At 42.3% G+C, this 26,473-nt stretch overlaps 1 protein-coding gene and 2 pseudogenes across 2 annotated transcripts in view; 2 read left to right on the plus strand and 1 right to left on the minus strand.

Annotated features, from left to right (window-relative positions):
• LOC103675193 (calcium-binding mitochondrial carrier protein SCaMC-1) overlaps positions 1 to 26,473 on the plus strand; it is a 49,787-nt gene that overhangs the window by 2,411 nt on the left and 20,903 nt on the right. The window contains exons 1-3 of one of the 2 annotated variants that reach the window (XM_040626967.1): positions 8,449 to 8,987; positions 12,194 to 12,320; positions 15,561 to 15,648. In XM_040626967.1, coding sequence (XP_040482901.1) covers positions 8,862 to 8,987; positions 12,194 to 12,320; positions 15,561 to 15,648 — 341 coding nt within the window. In that variant the 5' untranslated portion in view covers positions 8,449 to 8,861. Of the gene's footprint in view, positions 1 to 8,448; positions 8,988 to 12,193; positions 12,321 to 15,560; positions 15,649 to 26,473 lie in introns of those variants that run through there. The other variant, XM_008704212.2, reaches the window with a different exon arrangement.
• LOC121102048 lies at positions 19,169 to 20,222 on the minus strand (annotated as a pseudogene).
• Positions 22,907 to 25,196, plus strand: LOC103674973 (annotated as a pseudogene).

The raw sequence follows: 26,473 nt of genomic DNA on the forward strand, positions 1-26,473 counted from the left end.
CTTGGTCTCACATGTCAGTACTATTATAATTTTCAAAAGGTGTTATTTTTAGTTATTGACTGTGCCCTCTACTAGGACCAAGCATCTCAAAGATGAGGGTCATGTCTTAGTCATCTAAGCACAGTAATACAAAAAGATTTAGGGCTGTGATTTGAAACAGCCTAAATAAGGCAATGGCTTGTTTGAGAGAATTACAGAAAAAAAAGAGAGAAAATTTAACTGTGAAGCAGTTGTTAGTGCTTCGGTTTCCAGCATGTATAAGACAAGATGACCAAAGATCCTCCTATTGCAAGATATCAAGAAATACTGGGTAAAATAAGATATATATTTTTTTATGAAGACTTTTTTTTTCTTTAAGAGCAATTTTAAGTTTAGTTGAGAGGAAGGTACAGAGATTTCCCATGTACCATCTGCCCTTGCATATCACATGCACAGTCTCTCCCATTGTCAACATCACTCAACCGAATGGTACTTTTTTTTAACCAAGGGTGAACCTACATTGACACATCGTTATCACCCAAAGCTCATAGTTTACCTGAGGATTCCCTCGTGATGCTGTATATTCTCTGGGTTTGGACAAATGTGTAATGACATGTATCCATCATTATAATATCATACAGAAGATTTTTCATTGCCCTAAAAATCCTGTGCTCTGCCTATTCATCCCTGCCCCCCACTGCTTATCTTTTTATTGGCTCCACAGTGTTGCCATAATAAGAAAAAGTTAATCAAACTGCCTGGGTTTAAATCTTGGTTCTGCTACTCACTAGTTAACTTTGGACAATTTTTTTCCCCTCTTTCTTTTTTTAATTGAAGCATAGTTGTTGCATCACGTTAGTTTCAGGTGTACAACACAGTGATTCGACGACTCTAGGTTCTGCTGTGCTCCCCACAGTGTGGCTCCCATCTGTCACCATACAACACGATTACAGTGCCATCGACTGTATTCCCTATGCTGGGCCTTTTATCCTGGCGACTTAGTCCTTCCATAGCTGGAAGCCTGGACCCCCTCCTCCCCTTCTCCCTTTTTGCCCATCCCCCACCCCTGTCTGGACAAGTTTCTTAATCTCTCTAGCCCCAGTTTCCTCATCGGTGACAGAGGCAACACTAGTACCTCCTCAGAGGGTTATTGTGAAGAATAAATGAATTCAAATATGTAAAATATTTAGAAAAATGCCTGAAATCTAATGAACAGTCAGTTAGCCATTAGCCTGCAAATTATTACTTACTGTTACTACAATCACTACGGAAAGAGGGACGTCAAAAACTTTATGATTGAGGATTTGCCAACGTTTGTTTATAATTCTGTCAGTTTTCCCTTTTATATTTTAAAAAATATAAATACAGTGGACTATGCTGCTGGTGTATTCAAATTGAGCATTTAGTACCCTCCTGGTGACATGATCCTTTTATCAGTAGACTTTCTTGCCTGCCCTTCCAGCATGTTTTTCAAATTCCCGAATTTTTACCAGAGTGTTGCCCTCCAACAGTCATTTCCCAGGTCACCACTGGGAAATTGTCAGCACTGGGCTCCCACTTTGTGCAAGACATTCTTCTTGCCTCATTGGTGAGTGAGCCAGTTTCCAAATCCCATGTTACCAGCTCTTGTGTTGGACCACTCTTGGTACTGTCAGTCAGTTCTGAGGGGCACAAACCAAGATGGGATTGGGGGTGCAAAAGATATATTGGGAGAGATGCTTGTGAAGGGTAAGGGAGAGGAAAAAAGGAGTCAGTTGAAGTCTTAAGACTGTGACACAAATTTAACTTACCCTGTTAGAAGAGTTCAAGAAGGAATGATTTGGGAAGAACCTCAGACCAAAGCATAGTTCTTAGAAAGTGTCACCTAAGCCAGTGGGGCGTCCCTGGGGGAAATGCTGTCAGTTAGTGGAGTCCTTTGTCGTTGGCTGCCCGGGGCTGGCTACCCTGGGGGCCAGTCGCTGTGAGTGCCGCAGGGCCGGTGCGAAGGTGGGGCAGGCAGGCTGTCATTCAGCTCTGCTCCCAGGGCAGGTTCTCTGAAAGGGCGATCTGAGCTAGCCACCAGAGCCCGCTGCACAGATTGCGTCTCCGTACCAGCTTGGGGAGCGCTTCCTCATTGTTTTCTGCCTCTCTTTCTCTGGGAGATCAGAGGGACAAACTACAGTCCCCTCTGCTTCAGTTAGTCACCGCTGGTACTTGTGATTTCCCTTTTTGACCGTCTGCTTTAAATTCCACTCCTACTCCGCTGTGATCTCTGCAGGTCCTCGTGACTCCTGGTGGTGTGCCCCACGCCTTCCTCTGTGAGGGGTCTGCGCTTCTCAAGCCAATGTGCTGCGTGTGCCCGTTCGCAGCGATAATGGGTAGTGGAGTAGCAAGCAGCGTGTGGTGTCCCCATGGGCCATCCGAGTTCCCTGTCTAGTCCTCTCTGCCTCCACTGTGGGAAAGCAGCCCTATCTCTTGCTGACCAGGGTCGTGTATACCCCCTAAGACGCTGACTTCTTTTCTTGCCCGTCTGTCCCTGGACACAAGGCATTCCAAGTGTCCAGGTGGCCGTTGTAGCTTGTAGTTCATTGGGACCCTTGCTGTATTCCCTGGCAAGACTATGTCCTGTTTGGGGCCCAGAAACAAACCCCGCAGAGCCCAGAGTTGTGGGAGTGGGAAGCAGAAAGTCTCCCAGTGGGTCAGTGGGAGCGCTAGTGAGTGGGACCACTCCTGCTTTCACCTCTCGGTTCTTGGGCTCATGTATTCATCCTCCTGGGGGCCTGGAGCCCTACAGAGGTCTCTCGTTTAGTGCATATACTGCATCCTGAAGGCCGGCAACTCATTTTTGCCAAATGTTATCTCCTTGGAGGTGCTTCAGTTATGGTTTCTGTAGGCCATTCTAGCATCCTGGGAGGATGGCTGCTTCTGGATGGTGTGGTGTATGATATGGCCAATGGATCTCTTGGTCATGGGCCCAGATTCCCCGGATAGATGCTATGTCATGTGGGGATTTCATGCCTGTGGGTCAGGTGTTCTGTAAGCCCCAGATTGTGGTGCTATCTAACCCTTTGTAGCAGGAAAGGGAAACCCCTACCTGGAAGAGGTGCCTGTTCCTGTGGGGATGAGCCAGCGCCCCTTTCTGAATAGGAAGCCTCAATATCACTGACTTTTCACCTAGTGACTGGTTGGACTTCTTGAAGAATAGTGTCATATCAGGGGCAGACAGGGGCCAGGTCATGAAAGACAATTTGGGCCTGATGAGTGGTTTGGATTTTATATGAGTAATGGGAGCCTTGGGAAGTTTTAAGTAAGAAAGAGACACAGGCTGACTTAAGTTTTAGGAAGAGCACTCTGGGGGAGGGGGTGTGTGGGAAATGGATGGAGGAAGAGAGGGTGTTGAGGCAAGCCTGGGAAACAGTAGCCAACCAAATACTTGGAATGAGGATTACATGGTCAGTCTTTATGGGGGGAGATATCAGAAGCGTAGGTCAAGGGTTTGCGTAATGTCAAGGATTGGGGAGATTATGTACTTGAGTATCTAGAAGTGAGAACTATGAGATGATTCTTCAAGGGAAGGCTTCAAGATAATAGTTTGCATCTAAGACAGATACCCAGCTTAAAGCAAAATCCTTCTAGATTTTCACCTGATTTTATCTCCTCTACACGTTTCCAAGCTTTTGTAATGAATTTAGCATTTAGAAGAGAGCAAATTTCCGTTTAAGTTCCTGTAGACCTTAAATGGAAAGAATATGGAAAATAAAAGTAGAGTGTAGAAAATAGGCATAAGGGATATAATAGCTAACTATCACTAAGTGTTCTAAGACTACCCAGGAAAGAGAAAAGACTTCAAAGCAAGTTCTGCTTTTTAGAGTATTTTCTATTTTGTATTCATCCTCCTCCTCCTTAATGTTGGTTTTTTGTCAAAGGCCACATTAGAACATTCTCAAAGACAGTCCCAGTGTTTGGACATCACTTGAGGTACTCTAAGGAACAGGTTTTAGAACATTAAAGAATAGAGGAAATATCTGAATTTTAATTTACTCAAATGGAAATCGTGAGGAAAATAAACTGATGAAGAGTCAGCAGTTTTAGCTGGAAGTATGCTTATTTTGTTTCAGTTTAGGCTTGGAAGAATTTGGAACAGTGAAGGGCCAAAAAAACCAATAAAAAGCCCCAAAACAAAAAATTTCCCAGATGTAGAATTAAGGCAGTAAACTGAAAAAAGTGGATCTTGCTCAATAGGATTTTACAGATATTTTTTCTTACTTCTCCAATCTTGGCATCATTTTTGTGGCACCTCTTTTATTAGTATGTGGAGGAGAAAGGGGGACAGGTTTTGTAGATATTCCTGTATCTGAGTTCAGAGCTGGCTGATTTGACAAATGTGTTCAGTTAGCCTGGTAAATTGCAGGCAGTTTTAAAACTAAGTTGTTTGCTGTATCTTCATGTGCACAAAAACTGTAACTTTCTTAGGATAGAGTTATCATCATAAGGGGCCTAGGGCTCTTTTGTTTTGTTTTGTTTTGTTTTAAAGATTTTTTTTATTCATTTGACAGAGAGAGACACCGCGAGAGAGGGAACAAGCAGAGGGAGAGGGAGAAGAAGGCCTCCTGCTGAGCAGGGAGCCTGACACGGGGCTTGATCCCAGGACCGTGAGATCATGACCTGAGCTGAAGGCAGACGCTTAATGACTAAGCCACCCAGGCACCCCAGGGGCCTAGGACTCTTAAAACAGAGGATTGCTGAGAGTAAGAAGGAAAGCTTCCTGGCCAATGTGTTCTATACTTGGTGTGACTATGTAGCTTTGGTCAAGTCATTCAACCTTTGGTTTACTTTCCTTATTCTTAATGCAAGTATCTTCCATGACTCTTGGACAGAGCTTTTATCAAGATCCTATGTGACTGGGTATAAAAGTTGTTGTAAAAAAGCCTTTAAAATGTGATGTCACGGGGCGCCTGGGTGGCTCAATCGTTAAGCGTCTGCCTTCGGCTCAGGGCGTGATCCCAGCCTTCTGGGATCGAGCCCCACATCAGGCTCTTCTGCTGGGAGCCTGCTTCTTCCTCTCCCACTCCCCCTGCTTGTGTTCTCTCTCTCGCTGGCTGTCTCTGTCAAATAAATAAATAAAATCTTTAAAATGTGATGTCACAGGCAGTAGATGACAGGCTCCTAGAGGACTCTCCGTCTCCACAGGTATTGAGTGTATGCTGAACGATTAGGCAGTATCTGCCAAGTGGTGGGACTGGACAGCCTGATTTAAGGGCTCTTCCCACCCTGGCATTCTACGATTGTTTTGATTCTCTGTCTTTAAATTTTCTCTTTACAACTACAGATGGAATAGGGTCATATACAAAAACAGTAGCTTAGCAAATGTGTATTGCTTTGAATGGAATTTCTTTTCAGGGTTTCACTCCATAACATAACTCCTCTGTTAAGAGGAGGGATTTATTTCATTGGCATTTTCATTGTTAGGAACTTTATTACTAAAGGAAATGTGATAGAGAATTCATAGAGGTATATTTTAAGGCATCATAGCAGGGAGATTACGGTACAAGAAAAACAATGAATTCCAGTTATATTTATGTCAAATGTTCTAAAATATATAACATCTGTACCCTTTGTGTTTTCTCCTTATATTCTAAAATCTGATGTTACCCTTCTTTGAGGCTCTTTATTTTGGAAAGAGTGAAAAAAATGGAAGAATTCTTTCGTAAGGCATAAAATACCCTTTTCACCTTGGTAGCAGTCTGTTAGTCTCCTTCCCAAATCCTAACATTCTGTTTCCCTGACCGTGGACATTTGTCTCTTTTCTTTTCTCTGCTTGGCATTGTTCTCACTTCCTCTTTTCTGCCTGGTCAGTTATTACCCATTTGTTTAAGGCTTCAGCTCACCTGCATAATTTTACCCTAGCACAGTCAGACTTATTATGTTTTTTATCAATATTCCAGTTAAGATGTTTAGAAATAAGCTCCCACAAGGGAACATACTGTAACGGTGCTGCTTGACTCCTTTTGATCACTCTGAGTTAAAAGATATTATCTTTATAAGGGCCACATAGAGTACACTGAGAAGTCTATATCGGACAGGATCTGTGAAAAGAACAGAGGATTTGTCGAGAAAGTTTGATGCCTCACTCTGAAATGTAGACCATTGTATGTCCTTCATTCGCTGGTGCAGTGTGTGCAGTGGTTATTATTATGAGCTGTGGACTCAGACCAGGGTTCAGATGTTTTCACCATTTGCTACACTTGCGACCTCGAGTGAGCTATGTCATGCTTGGAAACCTCGAATGTAAACTAGGAATGATAAGAGCTACGCAGTAAGTAGTACAAATATTAAATTCATTCAGTTAATGTTTTTGAATAGTGCCAGAGACTGTATCACCAATGAACTGGGGATATAAGAGTGAGCAAGACCGACAGCGTCCCTCAACTGTGTCCTGACAACTCTCTGGATAGGAGGACTGTTTGCATTGGTGGGGGTAATTATAAGCAAATAAGGAACAGGGTAATTTGTGAAAGTGGAAGGAATTGTTACATACAACAATAATAGTTGCCCTTTTATTAGATGAGACTATCAGCTCTGTTTTGCTCCCTCCTATCACTTGTGTAAAATTCTGTCAGTCTATTTCCCTTATTACTCGGGCCATGACTTCTGTCTTTTCTCCTTGGACCCCTGGACTCATGGGTCTACCTGGATGTCTGTCTTCGATGACTCTGGCTCCGTGCCCTGTCTGCAGGGCACAGGGCCCCGTGGATTGTACAATTCTCTTGTGGGGGAGAATTCATTCTTGATTGGCCCACAGCATGTCTTGTGAAACGGCATCAGATGTCTGCCACCGCTCAAGCGCTCGGGGTGGGGGGGAGCGTTTATTGCAAAGCCTACGGTGGTACTTAGAACTGACTGTGGTGCAACCTCCCTCTAAAGGCAGACCTGTGGGCATGTCACGGACGCGTGACAGGCCTCTGTATGTTGTCAGTGCTTGACAGGATGAGTGAGTAGAGCAAGAGCTAATCGGTAATGGCCCGATTAAATTTTCTCTGTGAGTTTTTAAAGAAGAATCTATTTATTTTCTTGAAGCAGTTTTAGGTTCACAGCAAGATGAAGAGGAAGTTATAGAGATTGCCAGAGACTCCCTGCGCCTACACATGAACAGCCTCCCCCATTGTCGACATCCCCCACCAGAGCTGTACATTTGTTACAGTTGATAAACCTATACTGACACATCATTATCACCCCAAGTCCATAGTTTACCCTAGGATTCACTTTTGGTGGTGTTCCCTGGGTTTGGACAAATGTATAATGACATGTATGCATCTTTATAGTATCCTACAGAGTATTTTCACTGCCCTAAAAAAATCCCCTGTGCTCTGCCTATTCTCCCCCAACCCCCTGGCAACCACTGATCTTTTTAATGTGTTCATAATTTTGCAGAATTTTCCAGAATGTCATGTGGCTAGAATCATATAGTATGTAGCCTTCTCAGATTAGCTTCTTTCACACTTAGTAATATGTAATATGCATTTAAGTTTCCTCTGTCTTTTCATGGCTTAATGCTTCGACTCTTTTTAGCACTGAATGATACTCCATTGTCTGGATGGACCACAGTTCACTTATCCATCACCTTCTGAAGGCCATCTTGGTTGTTTCCAAGCTTTGGCAATTATGAATAAAGCTGCTCTAAACATCCGTGTGCAGGATTTTGTGTGGACCTAAGTTTTCAGCTCTTTTGGGTGGATGCCAAGGAGCATGGTTGCTGGATTATAAGGGAAGAGTGTATTTAGTTTTGTAAGAAACTGCCAAACTGTCTCCCCAAGTGGCTGCGCCATTATTGCATTCCCACGAGCAATGAGTGAGAGTTCCTGTTGTTCCACGTGAATTTTAATATTCAGCTTTTTAAAGAGTACTCCATATTTAGGAAAATAAATTACAGAAAAAAGTGGATTTTTTACGGTGAAACTACGCCTACACATTTTCAGTGGAGCTGGTGAGGACCATCAGTACACGTATAGGGAGGCGGAAGCCCTCAGTGGCTCTGAAGAGTGGGATTAAGAAGAAGCCGCAGACATTGTTTATGAACACCTCCTGACTTCTCTGTGCGATCCCAGCTGACTTAACTTCTGCCCATTGTTGAGATTATCCTCCTGAGTGTGCTGCCAACACCTGTACGGGGAGAGCTGGGACCCTGGTGGTTAGAGTAGCTTTGCTGTAGAACCACTGCAGATGCGGGGTGAAGATAAGGAACTGGGGGGGGGGAGTTGGGGGGGGTAGAATCGCAGAAGGAAAGGCCCTACTGGGCAGATTTTCATTAGGTCCCCAATTCCTAATCTCCACACTATTAAGTGCTTCAACCTTAGAAGAACGCTTCGAAGAAGGTATGAGGAAATAACTTTAATGTTGGACTTCCCCACCCGTCAATATGGCCCCACACCCCGCGTCCCAACATTCCCCCACCCACTTTTCTCTAAAAAGAAGTTCTACCTTTAGAGACAGCCCTGTGCAGAGGTCTTCCCCGAAGTTCTGGGGGAAGAACATGAGTTATCCCTTCGAGGCTCCTCCTGGAGTGGGGTGAGAGCCTGGGCGTCTCATCCGCTGGCGCAGGAGCGCAGCCCAAGGCCTCCGTGTCTGGGTCAGGCCGCCAGTGGTCATCGCAGCGGAGGCTCCGGGCAGTGCGGCCAGGCGCTCGGGCGCACGGAGGCACCTCGAGCCTCTGCGCCGGAGCCGTTGCGATGGGCCCTCCCCTTCCTGCGCTTGATCTCGCGGAAGGAGCCTGGTGGGGGACACTGCTATCATAGGTCTCTAACTGGACGTGTGGTGGGCAGGATCGCCTTCCTCCCTCTCACTTCCCTCTGGGAGACTCCCGGGGGCCACAGTGTGGACCGCCCCTGCCGCTGGAGGCATCCCAAATGGATGCCCTCTACGAAGAACTCTTTCGGTACCTGGACCATAATGAAGATGGGACCCTGGATATCCTTGAGCTTCAGGAAGGCCTGCGGGATATAGGGGTCATTGAATTCCTGGAGGAAGGGCAGGTGGGCCTCAGTGGGGCTGTGGTCAGAGAGATGTGGGAGCTGGGAGCCCCGGAGATGCCTTGGGCGGGGAGAGGGGAAGCCAAATTGACACCTTACCCAGCTTCACCTGGGACCCACTATAGCTTTCATGTTAATTACCAACGTTTTACCGTTTTAAGACTGACGACACAGCTAACACTTTTCTCAAGCATTTTTCTTATTTCCCCTGGCTCTCGTAAAACTTCCAAATTCAAATTGCTGTCAAGATGTTGGCTACCACCTTGTTTGGGGGGGGGGTCACCTTGTTCAATGTACTCACCTGTTATTAGTAGCCTGGATGGGCATCTAGGCCAATGATGCTCCCTCCCCACTTTTGGGGATTGGGATAATCACTATATGTGTGTTTGGGAGTGGGGTGGTAGTTAGAAGTGATCTAATATTACCTTTTGGTTTCTGTTCCTGGAAGGAGGGCTTTCAGTCTGTTGGCTTGTACCCTGAGGGTCTCGCCAGTTCTGACCTTTCCTCCTAGCATGCTATCATTAGCACACTTTTAAAGACAGAGCTCAGGCATCATTTCCTCTGGGAATCCCTTGTTTTCCCAACCGCCTAGATTACAGATTACATCTCAGTCTGTAATGCCTGATACATATGTCTATCCCTCTATGTCCAAGTTATTTTCTGTTTGGAAATTATTATTGAATATGATTACTTTCCAATTATATTTGCTCTTTGGATGTTTACACCAGTAGACTGGGTGGGAGATTCGGGAGAGCGAGGACTGTTGAATTCATTTCAGATCATTGGTACTTTGTGCTCAGAAATCTCTTGGCTGAGTTCTGTCGGGTTAAGATTTAGTAAAGCTCTTCTTACGAGCCGTGTGAGCTTGAGTCTTTACTTTCATCGTCCGTTCAGTGACTTAACAGCTGTATTTTGGCCACATTCTATATGCCAAGCATTGCAGCTCAGTTTTCTCATTTGTGGCATCAGAGGCCTGGACTGGCTGTTGGCCGTGGACCAGGCCAATCCAAAATGGTATCTCTGTAAAGTTCACTTGGTTTTTGTAGTTCCTAAAATGAAAATGGAAGTGGTATTTTTTCTTTTTTTTTAAATTTTTTGAAGTTTTTTCTTTTTAAAACTAAATATCCTTTATGCTTATTATTTATTAATTTTTTAAAAATATTTATTTGAGAGAGAGAGAGTGAGCAGAGGGAGAGGGAGACAAGCAGACTCCCCCACTGAGCAGGGAGCCCGATGTGGCGTTAGATCCTAGGACCCTGAGATCATGACCTGAGCCGAAAACAAGAGGCAGACGCTTAACTGACTGAGCCACCCAGGCGCCCCCCCTTTATGCTTATTTAAATGTCCTTTATTCTTGTGCTTAGATTTCCAAGTGTGACTTGTATTTGTTTATTTGATACAAACTAAGCTTTTATAAGAAATTCTGGCTTATGCCATAAGCAAGTTCAGTTCTTTGAAACACATTTCTTCCTTATCAAAACAATTTTTTGCAAATTTGTCTTTTGGTTTTTAAGATACGGTGTGAGGCATATCAAGGGTTTGTATACCCAGTGGTGACTGAGGGCTCACATATTAAAACCAAGGAAGAGTTAACTCATCAACCACACAGAACCTTATATTTCAGGGGAATACTGATGTGGCTTTTCCTCAGGTGATGGTGACGTCTTTAGAGGGTTCTGATGTGAGTTTTCTCCCACATGTCTCCAGCTTCCCTAATAGAAAATTCATTTATATAAATTAAGAATTCATCAGTTAAAAAAAAAAAGAAATGGTACTTACATTATGTAATGATAAGAAAGAAAAGATACAACTTTTTTTTTCTGATAGTAGGTTTTTTTGAATGATGTTTTATTTGGCTTTTTACTGTGGAGGGTGAGAGACTGAATATACAAGTATGGGGAATAGTTCGCTCATATTTAAAATTGAACTTTGACCCACAACTTAGAGCAACCCGCTCAGGAAACCAACCCCTTTTCTGGTTGCCAAATGCCAAAATGGAATTGGCATTTAAGAGTTTGGACAAAAATAATGATGGGGTATCTTTATTTATAGCAGGGAACCAACTTGCTATAAGTCAGACTTACAGGAGGCCAGACTGCTATCTCTAGAGACAATCCAGGAAGCAAAATAACTTCTGTAATAATCAGCCCCAAATGGTCAGAGATTGTTTGATACCTGACACCTGCCCTAATTTTTGTCCCCACTTCCAACTCATTTGATTGGTCTTCATTTATTTCTACAGAGGAATACAAGAGAAAATTCAAAGGGGGAAGCCCTAGTCTTTCATATTATTGTAAGTTGGAGTCCTTATTTACCATAAGAAGGGTTAAAAAATCAAGCTGTTCAAAGATAGGGCCAGGGAGGTCTTTTTAATGTAATTTTATTTAATTTTATTTATTTATTTGTCAGAGAGAAAGCCAGTACAAGCAGGGGGAGCAGCAGGCAGAGGGAGCAGCAGGGGGAGGGAGAAGCAGGCTCGCTGCTGAGTAAGGAGCCCAATGTTGAATAGATCCCAGGACCCTGGGATCATGACCTGAGCCGAAGGCAGGCGCTTAACCGACTGAGCCACCCAGGCGTCCCTCAGGGATGTCTTTTAACTTGTAATGTCCAAAATGATAGTTGTTCCCTGATATTTCCATTGACCAAAATATAAACTTCTTAAATGAAACTTTAGTACATAAATGGGGCCCCAGAATGCTGTGCCGTTTTCTTTTGGATTATGCACATCTTGGTATGTGTTGAGTAATCAGGATGTAATTTTCAGATGAACACGATCCTCGATGTAATTTGTAAAAGTAATTAAACAACAGTATTTTTCAGTGACAATAGAAATGTATTTGCTTTTTTTGAGAGAGAACGTGCATGGGTGGGGGGAGGGGAGAGTAGCAGAGGGAGAGGCAGAAAGAATCTTGAATAGGCTCCCTGCCCATTGCTGAGCCCCGTACGGGGCTTGATCTCACGGCCCTGTGATCATGACCTGAGCCGAAGTCAGGAGTCCCAGGCTTAACTGACTGAGCCACCCAGGCATCTCAGGAAAAATACTGTTTTAGACATCTAAGTCTCACACTAGGTGAAGTGTGTGTTTTTTATCTTGGAGTTTATAAAATGCCTGTCTTACAGGAAAACAGCCAATCTGCTTGAAGTGTAAGTATGTCCAAATAATTTAGTAGTTTTAGCCTATTTAAAAAAATCTCTTTTCTTTTTTATAGAAAATCTTTACTACTGGTGATATCAACAAAGATGGGAAGCTGGATTTTGAAGAATTTATGAAGTACCTTAAAGACCATGAGAAAAAAATGAAATTGGCTTTTAAGAGTTTGGACAAAAATAATGATGGTGTGTATTTTGTGTTCATCACCAGCTATGAAGAAGCACTTCTCATATCTCCCAAAGTGTAAAACAATGTGTGTTTAGTCTCTCTTTTTTTGGAAAATAATTATTAGTAGTTTTAGTACTTGTTTTTCATAGTACTGTGATTTTTCTGCAGAATTTATGTTTTTAGTGAAGAAAACTTATGCATAGCTTTGTCTACTGAATTAAAAACTGTGACTAGGGCTGTGTGTATATGTTCACTATAGAATATTGTGCTGATTTGACTTCAGGTTATAGGTTAAAAATAATAATTAGGTTTCCTTGATCTCTGGGCAAGAGATATTTATTTTTGTTCATGTATAGGCATAATGTTATATATTCTAAAATTTAAAAAACTTTCAGATTATCTTAGATTTAATAATCTTTTTGAAAGAATTACTTTAGGGCAACTACTCTCTGATCATGAAAATTGGGAGGAAAAAATAGCTATTTCAATATGTATCTTTTTTTTTTTTAGGTTAAGTGAACTCTACCCCCAATGTGGGGCTTGAAGTTACCACCCTGAAATCAAGAGTCACATGCTCTGCTAAGTGAGCCAGTCAGGCACCCCTAAATATGTATCTTCTGATTAGGATTATGGTTTCATTCGTTAGATTAATAGTTTAAAGTTAGAGTCCCAGTGTGTAGAGCAAAAAACAAGTGCCACAGTAGGAGAAAGGAAGCAGTCATGAAACCCTTATCACTAGAGGTAGCCTTTGATAGGAAGAGGGAATTTATTTTAAAAAATTATAATGCATACAAAAATGTAATTAAAAGATAAACTTTATAAAAAAACTAAAATGCATCCTCAAGCTCCTCCTTGTATATGAATAGTAAGGGCCATTCCATTCGCAGTTGTAACTACTCATCTCTGGTAACATAGTGCAAAAGCAGCCATAAATAATATGTACTTGAATAAACATGGCTGTGTTCCAATAAAACTTTATTTACAAAAGCAGGCAACAGGCCTTATTTGGCTGATAGGTTGTAATTTGTTGGCCCCTTGTTTATACTGAATATTAACTTTAGTTAGGTATAAAGCAAATTTCTTCACACAGCTAACCCCTTTGAATGGATTAGATGATGGTTCCAGTCTGTGACACTCATCCAGGAAGTTGAGTTTGTAGTGGGAAGTAGTACTATTCGAACACTTGTTACCTCCTAGAAGCCTTGCACTACATGCCTCCAAGTCTAGCCTTAGTCCCATCTTGTAGCAAAATTCAGTTCTTACAACCAGCTTTACCTCTCTGCAAACTTTCATCCCATCCTGAGCCCACTACAGTTCAGTCACACGGGTAGGTCGGTCTGCGTAGTGTGAAGGCAGGCAGTAGCTGGGAGATAGAGCCACCTCAGGGTCCTCTGCCAGATAAGCAGGGGTGAATCATCCCGGTACGTAAGTTGCGCCCATATCAGTTGTCCATTTCAGAAAACTTTACATGCACCAGAGGAAATAATTGAAGGTGAAATTTTGTGATACATTTATAGTAAATGAAAACAGTTTTTACTTATTTTATCTTGTTTGTAGATTTTCCAACAGTTTCTCATTATAAGTTCGTTTTTGTGTATCAGACTTCTTCAAGCAAAGCATAAACAGTCTCTTGTTATTTGTGGATTGTGTATTTGAGAATTTGCCTACTTGCTAAAATTTAACCCCAAAAGTAACTCCCAAATCCGTGCTTGCAGCATTTTGGCCGTCCTTCATGGACTTGACTTCATTTGCTTGGCCAGCCCAATTCTCGCTGAGACAGGAGAAAATGATGCCCTGCTTTCTTGTTAGAGCTCTCATACTGTAAACAGGTGTCCTTCTGCAGTCTACTGGGTGCCATGTTTCTTGCATTTTTCTGCTTTTTGTTGGAGGTTTTGCTGTTCACCGTGGCTCCCGAGCATAGTGCTGAAGTGCCATCTGGCATTGCTAAATGCAAGAAGGTACACTTCATTCAGGCATGAGTTGTAGTATTATTGGCCATGAGTTCCATGTTATAGAATCAACCCTATAATATGGTGTTATATAGTATTTATACACACATATAGCACCGTTTTATACCAACAAGGTTTTATATTGATTGGTCAGTGAATATGTTGTGACCAGAGGCTCAGGGAACCTAACCCTGTATTCCGCATAAGAACAATGGTTCCATAATTCAGGGTTCCTAGTGACCTTGTAGAACATAACTACCAAGAATGATGAGAATTGACTGTATTTCTTTAAGAGTGCGGTTATAACGGAGAATATTTAGAATGGCATTTAAGGAGTTTCATTGCCAACAAGTAGATCCCTCTAACTGTTTTTTTACACTGTGCAGATGCTCATGTTTCTCTTTTCGTCTCCCCAGGAAAATTCTTTCCAAATCCTGGGATTTCTTCAGAGTCCTTCTCTTAAATGAAGTCTTTGCTTTCACCACTAACAGTTATCTTTGTCCTCCTCTTTTCCTGGAGAACTTCGCCATTAGTACTCTTTGGTGTCAGACCCTCTCATGCTTTCTTTGGTTTCCTCCTGTTTCATGCATTTTGGTCTTGGGGTCGAGAGTCTGTGAGCGGCTTGAGGGAAACGCAGTATTTATTGCTCCTGTTTATTGCTTCTATTTTCTCTTTCTTCCTCTCCTCTGATTCCTCTCGTTCTATCTACAAACATGGTCAAATTTGTCTAATAATAATAATCTGCCCTCTTCCATTGTCCTGCCATCCCCACTTTATTTTTATTGCCAGATTTCTCAAAAGAGTAGTCCCCACTCTTTGGCTTCTTTTAGTCATTTTCTACTGCCTTTTAACCCCATGCAACACATCTTTACAAGTAGGAAAATTGCCTGGTCACTTATTAAAATGTAGAAATGCATTCGTGTGAAATTAATAGATCCTAGCCTAGTGGAATTTACTTTGAAGTCAGAGTGTCTTGATTTGAGTCTCAGTCCCGCTGCTGCTTAATGTTTTGTACTCGGTGAGGCTACATAAGCTCTCAGTCCCTTCTTTAGATGCAATATCATTACTTACCGATGAGATTTCATGATTTCTGAATGAGATAATGTCTGTGTACTTGTTTAGTGTATTAAACTTTGAGTTGGTGTTTGCAATATGTATTTAAGCAAATCTGTAACTCACCCAGAGTCATAATTTTGCCTTAACGAGTCCACGGTTTTCCCTTACAAAATGAGAGACTTGAAATTCATGATTTCTAAGATCCTTATCCATTCTGAGTCTGAGTTTATGCTCTTTTTAATTTTTTTAAAGGAGTGATTGAGGCTTCCGAAATTGTCCAGTCTCTCCAGATACTAGGTCTAACTATTTCTGAACAGCAAGCAGAGTTGATTCTTCAAAGGTAAGCTCTTTATCTTATTGGCAATTGTGGGGTTTCTTCGACATTAAATTTCATATCTTGTATTAGAGATCTTCATTTTAAGTATAGCTTAAAACTCTCTACACCTTAACCATTCCTCATTATGTGTGTTCAGGATCTTCCTTTGTCTTCCTTTATGTTTTGTATGTATGTATTTAAGGTGTAGGAGTGGGAAGTGTAAGCTCAGACTGGATTCTCTCTTGCAAGGAAGGCCCCTGGGGCAGTGGAATGGCAGTAAGGTGTTAAATCCTTGGAGAAGGAGCCTAAGCATTTTTGTGCTGCCATTTTTTTCCCTTTGGTTTCTAAGGTGATAATGGAACTCATTGTTCCAAGATAAGCTGTTTAGCAGATTCATTGCGTTATTTAACCTACATGTCACTGGATAAGTGGGAAGTTCCAAAGATTCACAAAGAAACACCGATTTAAACTCTCAGAAAACGGAAATGCCAGTTTGAACATTACTACCCAGGGTAATCAGTTCAGCTGCTTGGTGAGTCAGACCTTTACAGCCTTAATGTTTTATTTCACAGGATAGAGCAATAATCTCTGAAGTCTCAGTGCCCTTGAAGACTCTTCTGTTACAAACACACCGTAGGGACTAATTAATTCTTTGGTGATAACAAAAAACAGAAAAGGGTGCTTATATTATATTCCTGTGAATGCTTTCAGTCTTTGACATTATCTAAAAAGTTTCTGCTAAATGGTTTTATTGTTGAATTTATCCCTTTTTCTATCTGTACCAGTAGCATTTTCCTCCTTTCTGTCTGTTCCAAATTTCTTTTAAAAGCAGCTGCTCAGCAGGAGGGCCCGAGTCTCAGAGCTGGGCATGATGTTGCTGTTGTTAACATTGGACGAGGAAGGCTTTCCTGAGGAAACGAAAAACTAAAAAAACGGAAAGCGGTGAACCAGATTTTGACAGTGGGGAATGGGGCATGTAATATTCTGTTCCCAAAGTCACATTCTTCCAGGGAAATGAAGGTTTTTCTCTGGTTCTTAGGCCAGAAATCATATTCCTCTGTTCTTTTTGATAGCTTTAGGAATAATGCACATTATAAGCCCAAGTTTCAGAATAGACCATGGGTTGCAAAGGTATGGATATTTAAAAGTGGCTAAATAAAATTATGGAAGCAACCCAAATGTCCATTGATAGATTAATGGATAAAGAAGATGTGATTGATATATATATATATATATACACACACACACACACACACAATGGAATATTACTCAGCCATAAAAAGAACAAAATCTTGCCATTTGCAACAACATGGATGAAGCTAGAGGTATAATGCTAAGTGAAATAAGTCAGAGAAAGACTAATACCATATGATTTCACTCATAGGTAGAGTTTAAGAAACAAACCACGTGAATAAAGGGGGAAAAAAGAGATAAACCAAAAACCAGGCTCTTACCTATAGAGAACAATCTGATAGGTGGGTGGGGGGGTGGGAGAAATAAGTGATGGGGATTAAAGAGTACACTTGTCTTGATGAGCACCGGGTACGGAATTGTTGAATCACTATATTATACACCTGAAACTAATATAACACTGTATGTTCATTATACTGGCATTACAAATAAATAAAAGTGGCTAGATAATTGTATATGTAAATATTTTAGGGCAGCTTTATTGATATATGATTCATATACCATGAAATTTGGTCTTTTAAAGTGTATATAGTTCAGTGGCTGTTAATATATTCACGGGGTTGTGTAACTATCACCACTACCTAATTTTGGAGCATTTTTATCACCCCAAAAAGTAACCCTGTACCCATTAACAATCATTCCTTCATCCTCCTCTGCAAGCCCCCAGCAACCACCGATCTACGTTTGGTCTCTTTGGATTTGTCTGTTCCGGACATTTCACAAAAAATTGGAATCATACAATATATGGCCTTTTGTGTCTGGCTTTTTTCACTTAGCGTGATATCTTCAAAGTTCATGCATGTTGTAGCATGTATTAGTACTTCATTCCATTCTTAGACCAAGTCACGTTCCGCTGTAAGGATATGTCACACTTTGTTTATCTTTATCAGTAGACAGGCATTTGGGTTGTTTCCATTTTTGGGCTATTATGAATAAGTCACGTACAAGTTTTTGTGTGAACATGTTTTCAGTTCTCTTGGGTATACACCTAGAGGTGGAATGGCTAGATTATAAGGTAACTCGATGTTTAACATTTTGAAGAACTGCCAGACTGTTTTTGAAAGTGACTGCATCATTTTACAATTCCAACAGCCATGTATGAGGGTTTTAGTTTCTCCACATCCTCCCAACACTTGTTATTTGCTCTCTTTTGGTTTTTACCATCCACGTGGGTATAATGTGGTATCTTGTTATTGTTCTGATTTGTATTTCCCTGATGGCTAATAAATTGTATATTCTTTTGCCCTTTTGGGCCATTATTATTATTATCATCATCATCATCATCATCATCATTTGTGCTTCTTCAGCAAAAATACTAGAATAACTAGAATATGTTTATACCGGAACCTCAGTTTTCCTTTCTCTATGTGTCTTCTTCACTACTCACACAGAAAACACTTCACTTCTGACTCCTCTGGTCACCGAAGTATGGGTAGTCTCCCCCTCTGCCAACAGCAGGCAATTATCTGTGACATTAGCTTGGGTACCCTACAATTTAACTTAATTCTAACACTCTCTGCCTGGAAGTAGTGTCAGATCCCATAGGTTAAGGGTTCAGTCCCACAAGACTCTTCCCCAGTTCAGATGCCAATCACCAGTAGTAGGTCCCCATGTTACCCTCAGTTTCTGTCCGACTTGGCTACACATTGGAGGTTCCCAAGACCTCCTTCCTTATTTGATTTGATTAATTTGCTCGAGTGGCTTACAGAACTCAGGGAAATATTAATTTACATTTTCCAGTTTCTTAAAGGATAAGATGAAGGGTACAGATGAACAGACAGATGAAGAGATACGTAAGGTGAGGTCTGGGAGGATCCCAAGCATAGGAGCTTCTGTGTCTGTGGAGTTGGGGTGTGTTACCCTCCTGGTAGGGATGTGTTCACCAACCTGCAAGTTCTCTGAACCCTATACTTTGGGGGATTTTATGGGGGCTTCTTCACATAGGCACGTTTCTTCACATAGGTACAGTAAGCCTCTCTCTCCTCTCTGGAGAAATTGGAATTGGGGGGTTGAATATTCTTTTTTTTTTTTTTTAAGACACGTTTATTCAATGTCATGATCAGACTGTTAGATTTAGCAATCAACAGTATGGGTGCAAAAAAAAAATCTACATTAAAACCCTTTGTTGGAATGCTTTACCCTTTCCACAGAACAGAAACTAAAATAACCTGTTATACAATTAGTCACAAATACAGTCCTCAGGTTTTTTGTCCATACGCATGAGTATTATCTAAAACATGTCTTCTTTGTAGCAGCTAGGCCGTACCACCACTGTGCTTGGCCAAGTTCAGAAATCTGCTGTAACCTGTAGCTTCCCTGTCACTTCTCTGGCTCTCCTCTCCTGCTAAGCTTTGTTTCCTGGCAATGATTAAAACCTCTTGCCACTGCCATAGCTACTGCTATTGCTGGGAGCTCCATAGCCACCTTGGTTTCGTGGTTTGGCAAAGTGTTGGCCTCCATCACCATAGGGGCCAGAGCTTCTGCCTCCAAAATTTCCTCCTTTCATGGGTCCAAAATTTGAGGATTGATTGTTTTAATTGCCAGAATCATTACAGCTTCCGCCACCTCCAAAGTTGCTTCCATCATTACCAAATCTGTTATAGCCACCTCCACAACCACCAGCAGAGTTTCCAGAACCACTTAGACCTCTTTGGCTGGAGGAGGCACTGACCATCTCTTGCTTAGATAGGGCTTTCCTTACTTCACAGCTGTGGCCGTTCACAGTATGGGATTTTTGAATGACAGTCTTGTCTACAGAGTCATGGTCATCAAGTGTTTCAAAAGCAAAGCCTCTCTTTCTGCCATTGCATTGGTCAGTCATGATCTCAATCACTTCAATTTTCCCATACTCTTCAAGATAATCTCTTACATGATGTTCTTCAGTGTCTTCTTTCATGGCACCAACAAAAATCTTTCTCACAGTTTAAGTGGGCGCCAGGTCTTTGAGAATCTTCTCTTGAGACAGCCCTCTTTGGTTCCACAACTCTTCCATCCACCTTGTGTGGCCTTGCATTCATGGCTGCATCCACTTCCTCCACAGTGGCGTACGTGACAAACCCAAAGCCTCTGGAGCGCTTAGTGTTTGGATCTCTCATTACCACACAGTCCGTAAGCATTCCCTGTTGCTCAAAATGGCTCCTCAGACTCTCATCGGTGTATCAAAGCTCAAACCTCTGATGAAGAGTTTCCGCAGCTGATCAGGCTCTTTGGGAGTCTCTGACTTAGACATGATGGTAGTGGGAGGGAAGACTTTAATGATGCTTACCTGGCGGCGGGGGACTGAACATTCTAAGCTTCTAATCATGGTTTGGTGTATCCGGTGACCAGGCCCCATCCAGGAGCCCCCGACAGCCACCTCATTAGAACAAAAGCTCCCAGTGCTCTTATCACTTAGGAATTTACAAGGGTTTTAGGAGCTCTGTGTCAGGAACGGGGGGCAGAGACTAATATATATATATATATTCTGTTACATCACAAGGTTTTAAAAGGCAGAGTGTAGTTAAGGTTTTCAGCAGTGGAAACCATGGACCTTCCCTGGAGGACTCAGCTGTCAGTGTGGCTCATATACCTCCGGGTATCAGCTTCTTTTCTGCCATTTCACTGTCTCTTGTGTCCCAAACCTGAAGTTTGTGAGAGAGAAATCTGAAAAGTGCTGCTTGAAGCAGCTTTGGCTAGGTTGTCAGAGTATGAGATAGGAGTTACTCAGATGAAACTTAGACTCTTTCAGTCTTTCATTGCCCACAGTGATTATTCCAGATGTTTACCATGTTGTTCCTGCTTGCCACTCTGTTAGTGACTGTCCATTCTGTGTTGCTTCAGAGGGCAAGTTCAGCTAGGCGTGGGTGAAATCTGTTGATGATTCTCTCACCATGTTTCTTTCAGTTCTTTGAATTTTCTAAGAGTTGTTTCCAACTTTGGAGCCCTTGCAATTCTTACTGCTTAAGGGACTAAACCCCTCCCATCCCCTATCCTTTGTTAGCCTTCAGTTTGCACCTCAGAGAGAGCTGTGCTGTCTAAATCCGCCCCCTCTTAGCTTACAGTGGTTTTCTTTATTTGTGCAACCCGTTTCTCTGCTCTGTGGCTCTTACAGGTAGTAACCATGAGCTTCTTCCTATAGCTTCATGGTTAGAAGTATAGTTTCTGAAGTTAGAATGCCTGGGTTGAAATACTTAATTCTACTCTACTGACCAGGCTTGTGACCTAGGACAAAATACTTAGCCTCTCTCTGTGTATAAAATGGAGACAATAGAAAGTATATAGGATTGTTTGCAGGATTAAATAAATTTACTTGTGAAGTGCTCAGAACAATGCCTAGCAAAGGTTCAATGAATATTAGCTATTACTTGCTATTGTTTAGTGCCTGTTTTTCCTATTACACTAAGCTTTGAGCGTCCAGACCACTCCTGTCTTGTTAACTGTTACATACTCAGCACCTTGTAATCGTGTGCCCTCAGAAAATATTGAAGAATGTGTTCAAGAATGAGTAGAAGTTACCCTAGTGAAAAAGGGTGGGAGGCAGGACTTTCTAGGTAGAGGGAGAGACACGTTCAGACGTGGAAACACGTGAAGGGCACATTCGGGGAATGGGTCAGGCAGTGTTTCTCAGAATGGTCTCTAGACCACTGGTGGTCTGTCTCTTAGCTAGTGGTCCATGAGCTGTTTGAGTGGTCCATCGGAGACAGCCATGAATGTAACAATAATGACCAATTTGTGGGATTTTAAGAAAAAGGACAGCTGAAATAGTAGACAAGAAGAGTGAGATGGGAGAGAATAATTTGTTTCAAACTGTCCTCCTTATTCAGCAGAGGGAGGTGAAATAATAAATTTAGATTTTGTTATGTGTACATGGCAAAATTTCAGGGTAAGCCACTGAGAGTCTAGGAATTGAGTGTATAACTTCTAAACCAGTGAGGGGAAAATGGAATAAGAAAATCAACAAGCATGAAATTCAAGCAATCCAACAAAGTAAAGAAAGGAGGAAAACAATTCAAAGAAAAAAATGAGACAAATAGAAAGCAGAAGATAAGATGGGAGAAATAAGTTTAAGTATAATAAACTCCACCAAAATGTTCCCTGAAATAATGTTAGGTACTCTTTTCCTTTTACCTCCATTCCCAAATGGGGCAAGTTAAATAAAGTTATTATCTTTTCAGGGGATGTGGAGTGGGAGAAGAGTAAGTTAGGAAATTATTGCCTCTGGTTAGTCAGGATTTTCTCAGTTTAGCATACAATCTGGTGGGAACAAAGAATTTCATATTTTCATAGTATTATTGTGACAAAATATACACATTAAAAAATATTATTAACAATAAAAAAAGATATTATTAACCTCACAGTGGCATGAAACTATATTACATTTTTTTATGATCCCTACTCATAGTGGACTTTTAATGAAAATAAGCATTAACATAAGATTTGCTGGAACACAGAGATTGTCAGATGAAAGAAAAAGGAAAACAAAATCCTACAAACTAAAAGCAGGCCGAGGTAGCTAATTAATATCAGATAAAATTATAAGGTAAAAAACATTAGTGGGAAGTAAAGTGTCACCACATTTAAAATTCACACGAAGACATTTTTAAGCTGATTGCTAGAATGCCAGGGTAAATTGACAAATCCTTTATAGTAGTGAGAAATTTTAACATGCATCTTCCTATACTTGTTAGATCAAGCTGAGAAAATATTTAAGACAGAGAGAAATAAGTACCTTGTACCAAAAAATCAGAAGAAAATTTTTTTTCTCATGTATATATAGCATGTATAAAAATTGATTTTATAGTAGGCCATAAAGCCAGGCTCAACACTTTTCAAAGAATTGGTATCACAAAGACCATTTTCTTTGAACATGTATATGAATTTAGAAGTGAATAGTGGAAATAAGTTCTAAAAATACCATTGGTTATCTGATATACACATCTCAATAATTTTTGGGTCAAAGAGGAAATCATAATAGACATCCAAGGATCCTTTGACATGAAAGAATATCATGAAAACTTTTGAGTTATTTTGAGTGGTACTTAGAGGAAATTTAATAGCTTTGAAGCTCATATTAGAGAACAATTAAGGAGTGCATGGGCTGCCAGCCAGAGCCATGAATGAGACCAAGATCATCTACCACCTGGATGGGCAGGAGACATGGTACCTGTGACGTGTGTCACCTTGGCGGATCTGAAGGGCATTCTGCAGTGACCCAGCTGTATGTTGTTCTTCAAGTCTATGGACCACAGTTTTGGAGTGGTGAAGAAGGAGATGTGGGATGACATTGCCTAGCTGAGGTTGGTGTCCACTGAAGGCTGCACGCAGAGCCCACTCCCTTCTGTGCCGACAACCTATCGGAATTATCACTGCCCATGGAGCACACAGGAGGCATTGGGGGCTCCTGGCCCTGTCCTTCCACCCTTGTGCTGGTGGGGACAGCCAGGAAAACCTGGACAGTGACACAGAGACAGACTTCTTTGTATCCACGCAGCACCAGTGGCCATGCAGGAGAGACGGCCCAGATCACACAGTCCGGCTAAATGGAACTGCAAAGGTGGAGCAGTGGCGAGAGCCAGGGGGCTGTGATAGCTCGGCCACCTTTATGAGCAGCGAGTTGGAGACCACCAACTTCTTCGATCTGGATGAGGATGACTGCGTCCACNNNNTCAGCAGCTCCACAGAGCAGAGCATTCCCTCACACCTGATGAGAAGACAAGCAGCGTTGGAAGGAGGAAGTTTCACGGCCTGAGTGGTCCTGGTCCTTCAGCAGCATCATGGACTCCACCATGTCACTCAACATCATGGTCACTCTCATGGAAAAGTACAACTTTCTGGGCATCTTCACTGTGGACTAAGCCAACAACTGTGACAATGGAGGCATCTAAATCGTTTCTATCATGAAGTCTGGGGCCATGGCTGCTGATGGAGGCATAGATCTAGGAGATGCACTGTTACAGGCAAGCTAGATGAGCTGTGAGAACGTGAGTAATGAAAACACAGTACGGGTTTTACGCGAGACTGTGCACAGACTGGGGCTGTCACCCTGACTGTAGCCAGGGGGCTGGGACCCGAGTCCACATGGCTGCTTCACACTGCCCAGGAGTGAGCCCATCCGGCCCACTGACCCCGCATCCTGGGTCACCCACACTGTAGCCGTGATCAGCACCTTCCCTGCCTATGTCATGAGCCCCTTCCTGAGCACCATCACCTCCACTGGCTCTTCCATCACCAGCTCCATCCATGACACAGAGTGCCTGGACGATTTACACCTGTCCATCCACAGTGACATGGCCGCCATCGTCAAAACCATGGCATCCTCTGAATCTGTGTTGGAGGTCCGTGGCCGCATATGGCTCCAGATTGCCATCCCCAGTGCTTTCATTGGCTTGGATGTGATGGACTTGCTGTACCACACTGTCAACAAGGTCACCTTCTCTCAGCAGTGCTCCTACATCTTTGGTGACCTCTGTGGCAACGTGGCCAATGTGTCCCTCCATGATCATGACGGCTCCTGTGGTGCCTCTGACCAGAACACATGGGCCCCTTTGTCACACCCGGCGGCTGCCCCTTGGTCCATGGCTTTCCCTTACCAGTACCTGCCGCCCCCGCTCCCCTACAGCTTGTGCCCAGGCTTCCCAGAGCTATGGTGGGCGCAGTGCCTGTAGTCAGTACAGTGGAGGCAGCCGGAGCGGTGGCTCCAACTATAGTAGCAGCGGCCGGGGGAGGGAGAAGGACTGAAGGTTGGGGACTTGAAGTTGGGCAGCAACAGTGGGACCACATATCCCGCCGTAGACTGTGGGGCTGCGGGAGCCAGTGCCCAGCAAGCACAGCCACCACAGCCACCACTCGATGACGGGCAGCCTTTGCAGCCACTGCATGCATCCAGGCTACAGCCTACCATGGTGTGCCTTCTTTTTGTGGTCTCCCATGCGGATGATGCCTCCACCACCTGTGGCCATGGGGCCCCCAGGAGTCCCTCCAGGCCAAGACCTGGCCTACGTGGCCCCCAAACTGACCACCAGCAGACAGTCCTTCCCTGTGGTCATGGGACACCCCAGTGAGTTCTTTGTGGATGTGATGTGAACTGGGCCCTTCCCCCACCTCCATCCCACTCCCATTCCAGGGCCAGCGATGTTCGTCTCTCCATCCGTCTGTCTTTTTTAGTTTTTTTTTTTTTTTTAAAGATTTTATTTATTTGTGTGACAGACAGCCAGCGAGAGAGGGAACACAGCAGGGGAGTGGGAGGGGAAGAAGCAGGCTCACAGCAGAGGAGCCCGATGTGGGACTGGATCCCAGAACGCTGGGATCACGCCCTGAGCCGAAGGCAGACGCTTAATGACTGCGCTACCCAGGCGCCCCTCTTTTTTAGTTTGTCTGATACCTGAAAGGGAAATGAGCAAAAATAAATTGAAAAGAAAAAAGAATTAAGGCTGAAAATTAATGTGCTAATTTAAAGGGAGAAACCAGAATAATCTCAAAGGTAGAAAGAAGGAGATAAATAAGGAAACAGTGGAAATAGAATGCAGAGATACCGTAATAGGAGCAGCAAAGCCAAACATTGGTTATTGGAAAAGACAAACTTCTGGAGAGATTGATGGAGGAAAAAAAGAAATGAGATGGAAATTAATAATAATAAATGGAAATAAATAATAAATGTTTGACTGCAAATAGACACATCAGAAATTTTTCAAAGATAATATCATAAATAATCTTAAGCCAATAAATTTGAAAACATGAAGTAGAAGAATTTCCAGACAGATGTAATTTACCAAAACTAAATCAAGAAGAAATAGCCAACAGTACCTAAACAAACATGTTACAGCAGTGATTAAAAACTTTCCCATAAAGAAAACTTTAGCTCCGGATGATTCTCAAAAGCTATCAAAGAACAGGTCTACATATACATGGAGAGTGTAGAAATACGGTATCCAATCCATTCTGTGAGGCCACGATAATCATAACAGCAAAGGCAGACAACTAAGAGGAGGAAATTACAGGCCGACATAATTTATGACACGGATGGAAATATTTTACTTTTTTCATATATATATGTATATATATATATGAAAAACACATTTTTTACACACATTTTACAGATTATTTATTTGAGAGAAAGGGAGTGCGTGTGAGTGGGGGAGGGACAGGGAGAGAGTTCGCTGAGTGCAGAGCCTGATGCTGGGCTCCATCTCAGGACCCATGAGATCATGACCTGAGCCGAAACCAAGTCTGATGCCCAACCGACTTAGCCACTCAGGTGCCCCTAGACGTAAATATTTTAGAGAAAATATTAGTGATCTGCTAGCTATATAGAAAAAAGTTAGCTGTATATAGAAAGCATAATGTGCCACAATCAATGCTTTTATAAGAGCAACTTAAAACATTTTGTTAGATTACGAAGTACAGAAAAGATGTACCTTTTCTCCAAATTGCTAATGATTCAATGCCATTGAAAAAAAGAAGTATATATTTTTTTTCAGAAACTTGTCAAACTAAGTCTCAAATTAATATCAAAGAGCAAAGGCCCAAGAATAACCTAGACATTCTTGAAGAGCCATGGGAAGCAGGGGACCTGCTTTATCAGATGTCAAGTGTTGTTATTAAGCTATAGTTAAGACAGTGGTAGTGGTACACGTATAGACAAGTTGACAAATGGAGCATAATATCCTGGAAATAGACCCAT

The sequence above is a fragment of the Ursus maritimus genome, unplaced genomic scaffold, assembly GCF_017311325.1.
Source record: "Ursus maritimus isolate PB19 unplaced genomic scaffold, ASM1731132v1 scaffold_12, whole genome shotgun sequence".
NCBI classification, from domain to species: Eukaryota; Metazoa; Chordata; class Mammalia; order Carnivora; family Ursidae; genus Ursus; species Ursus maritimus.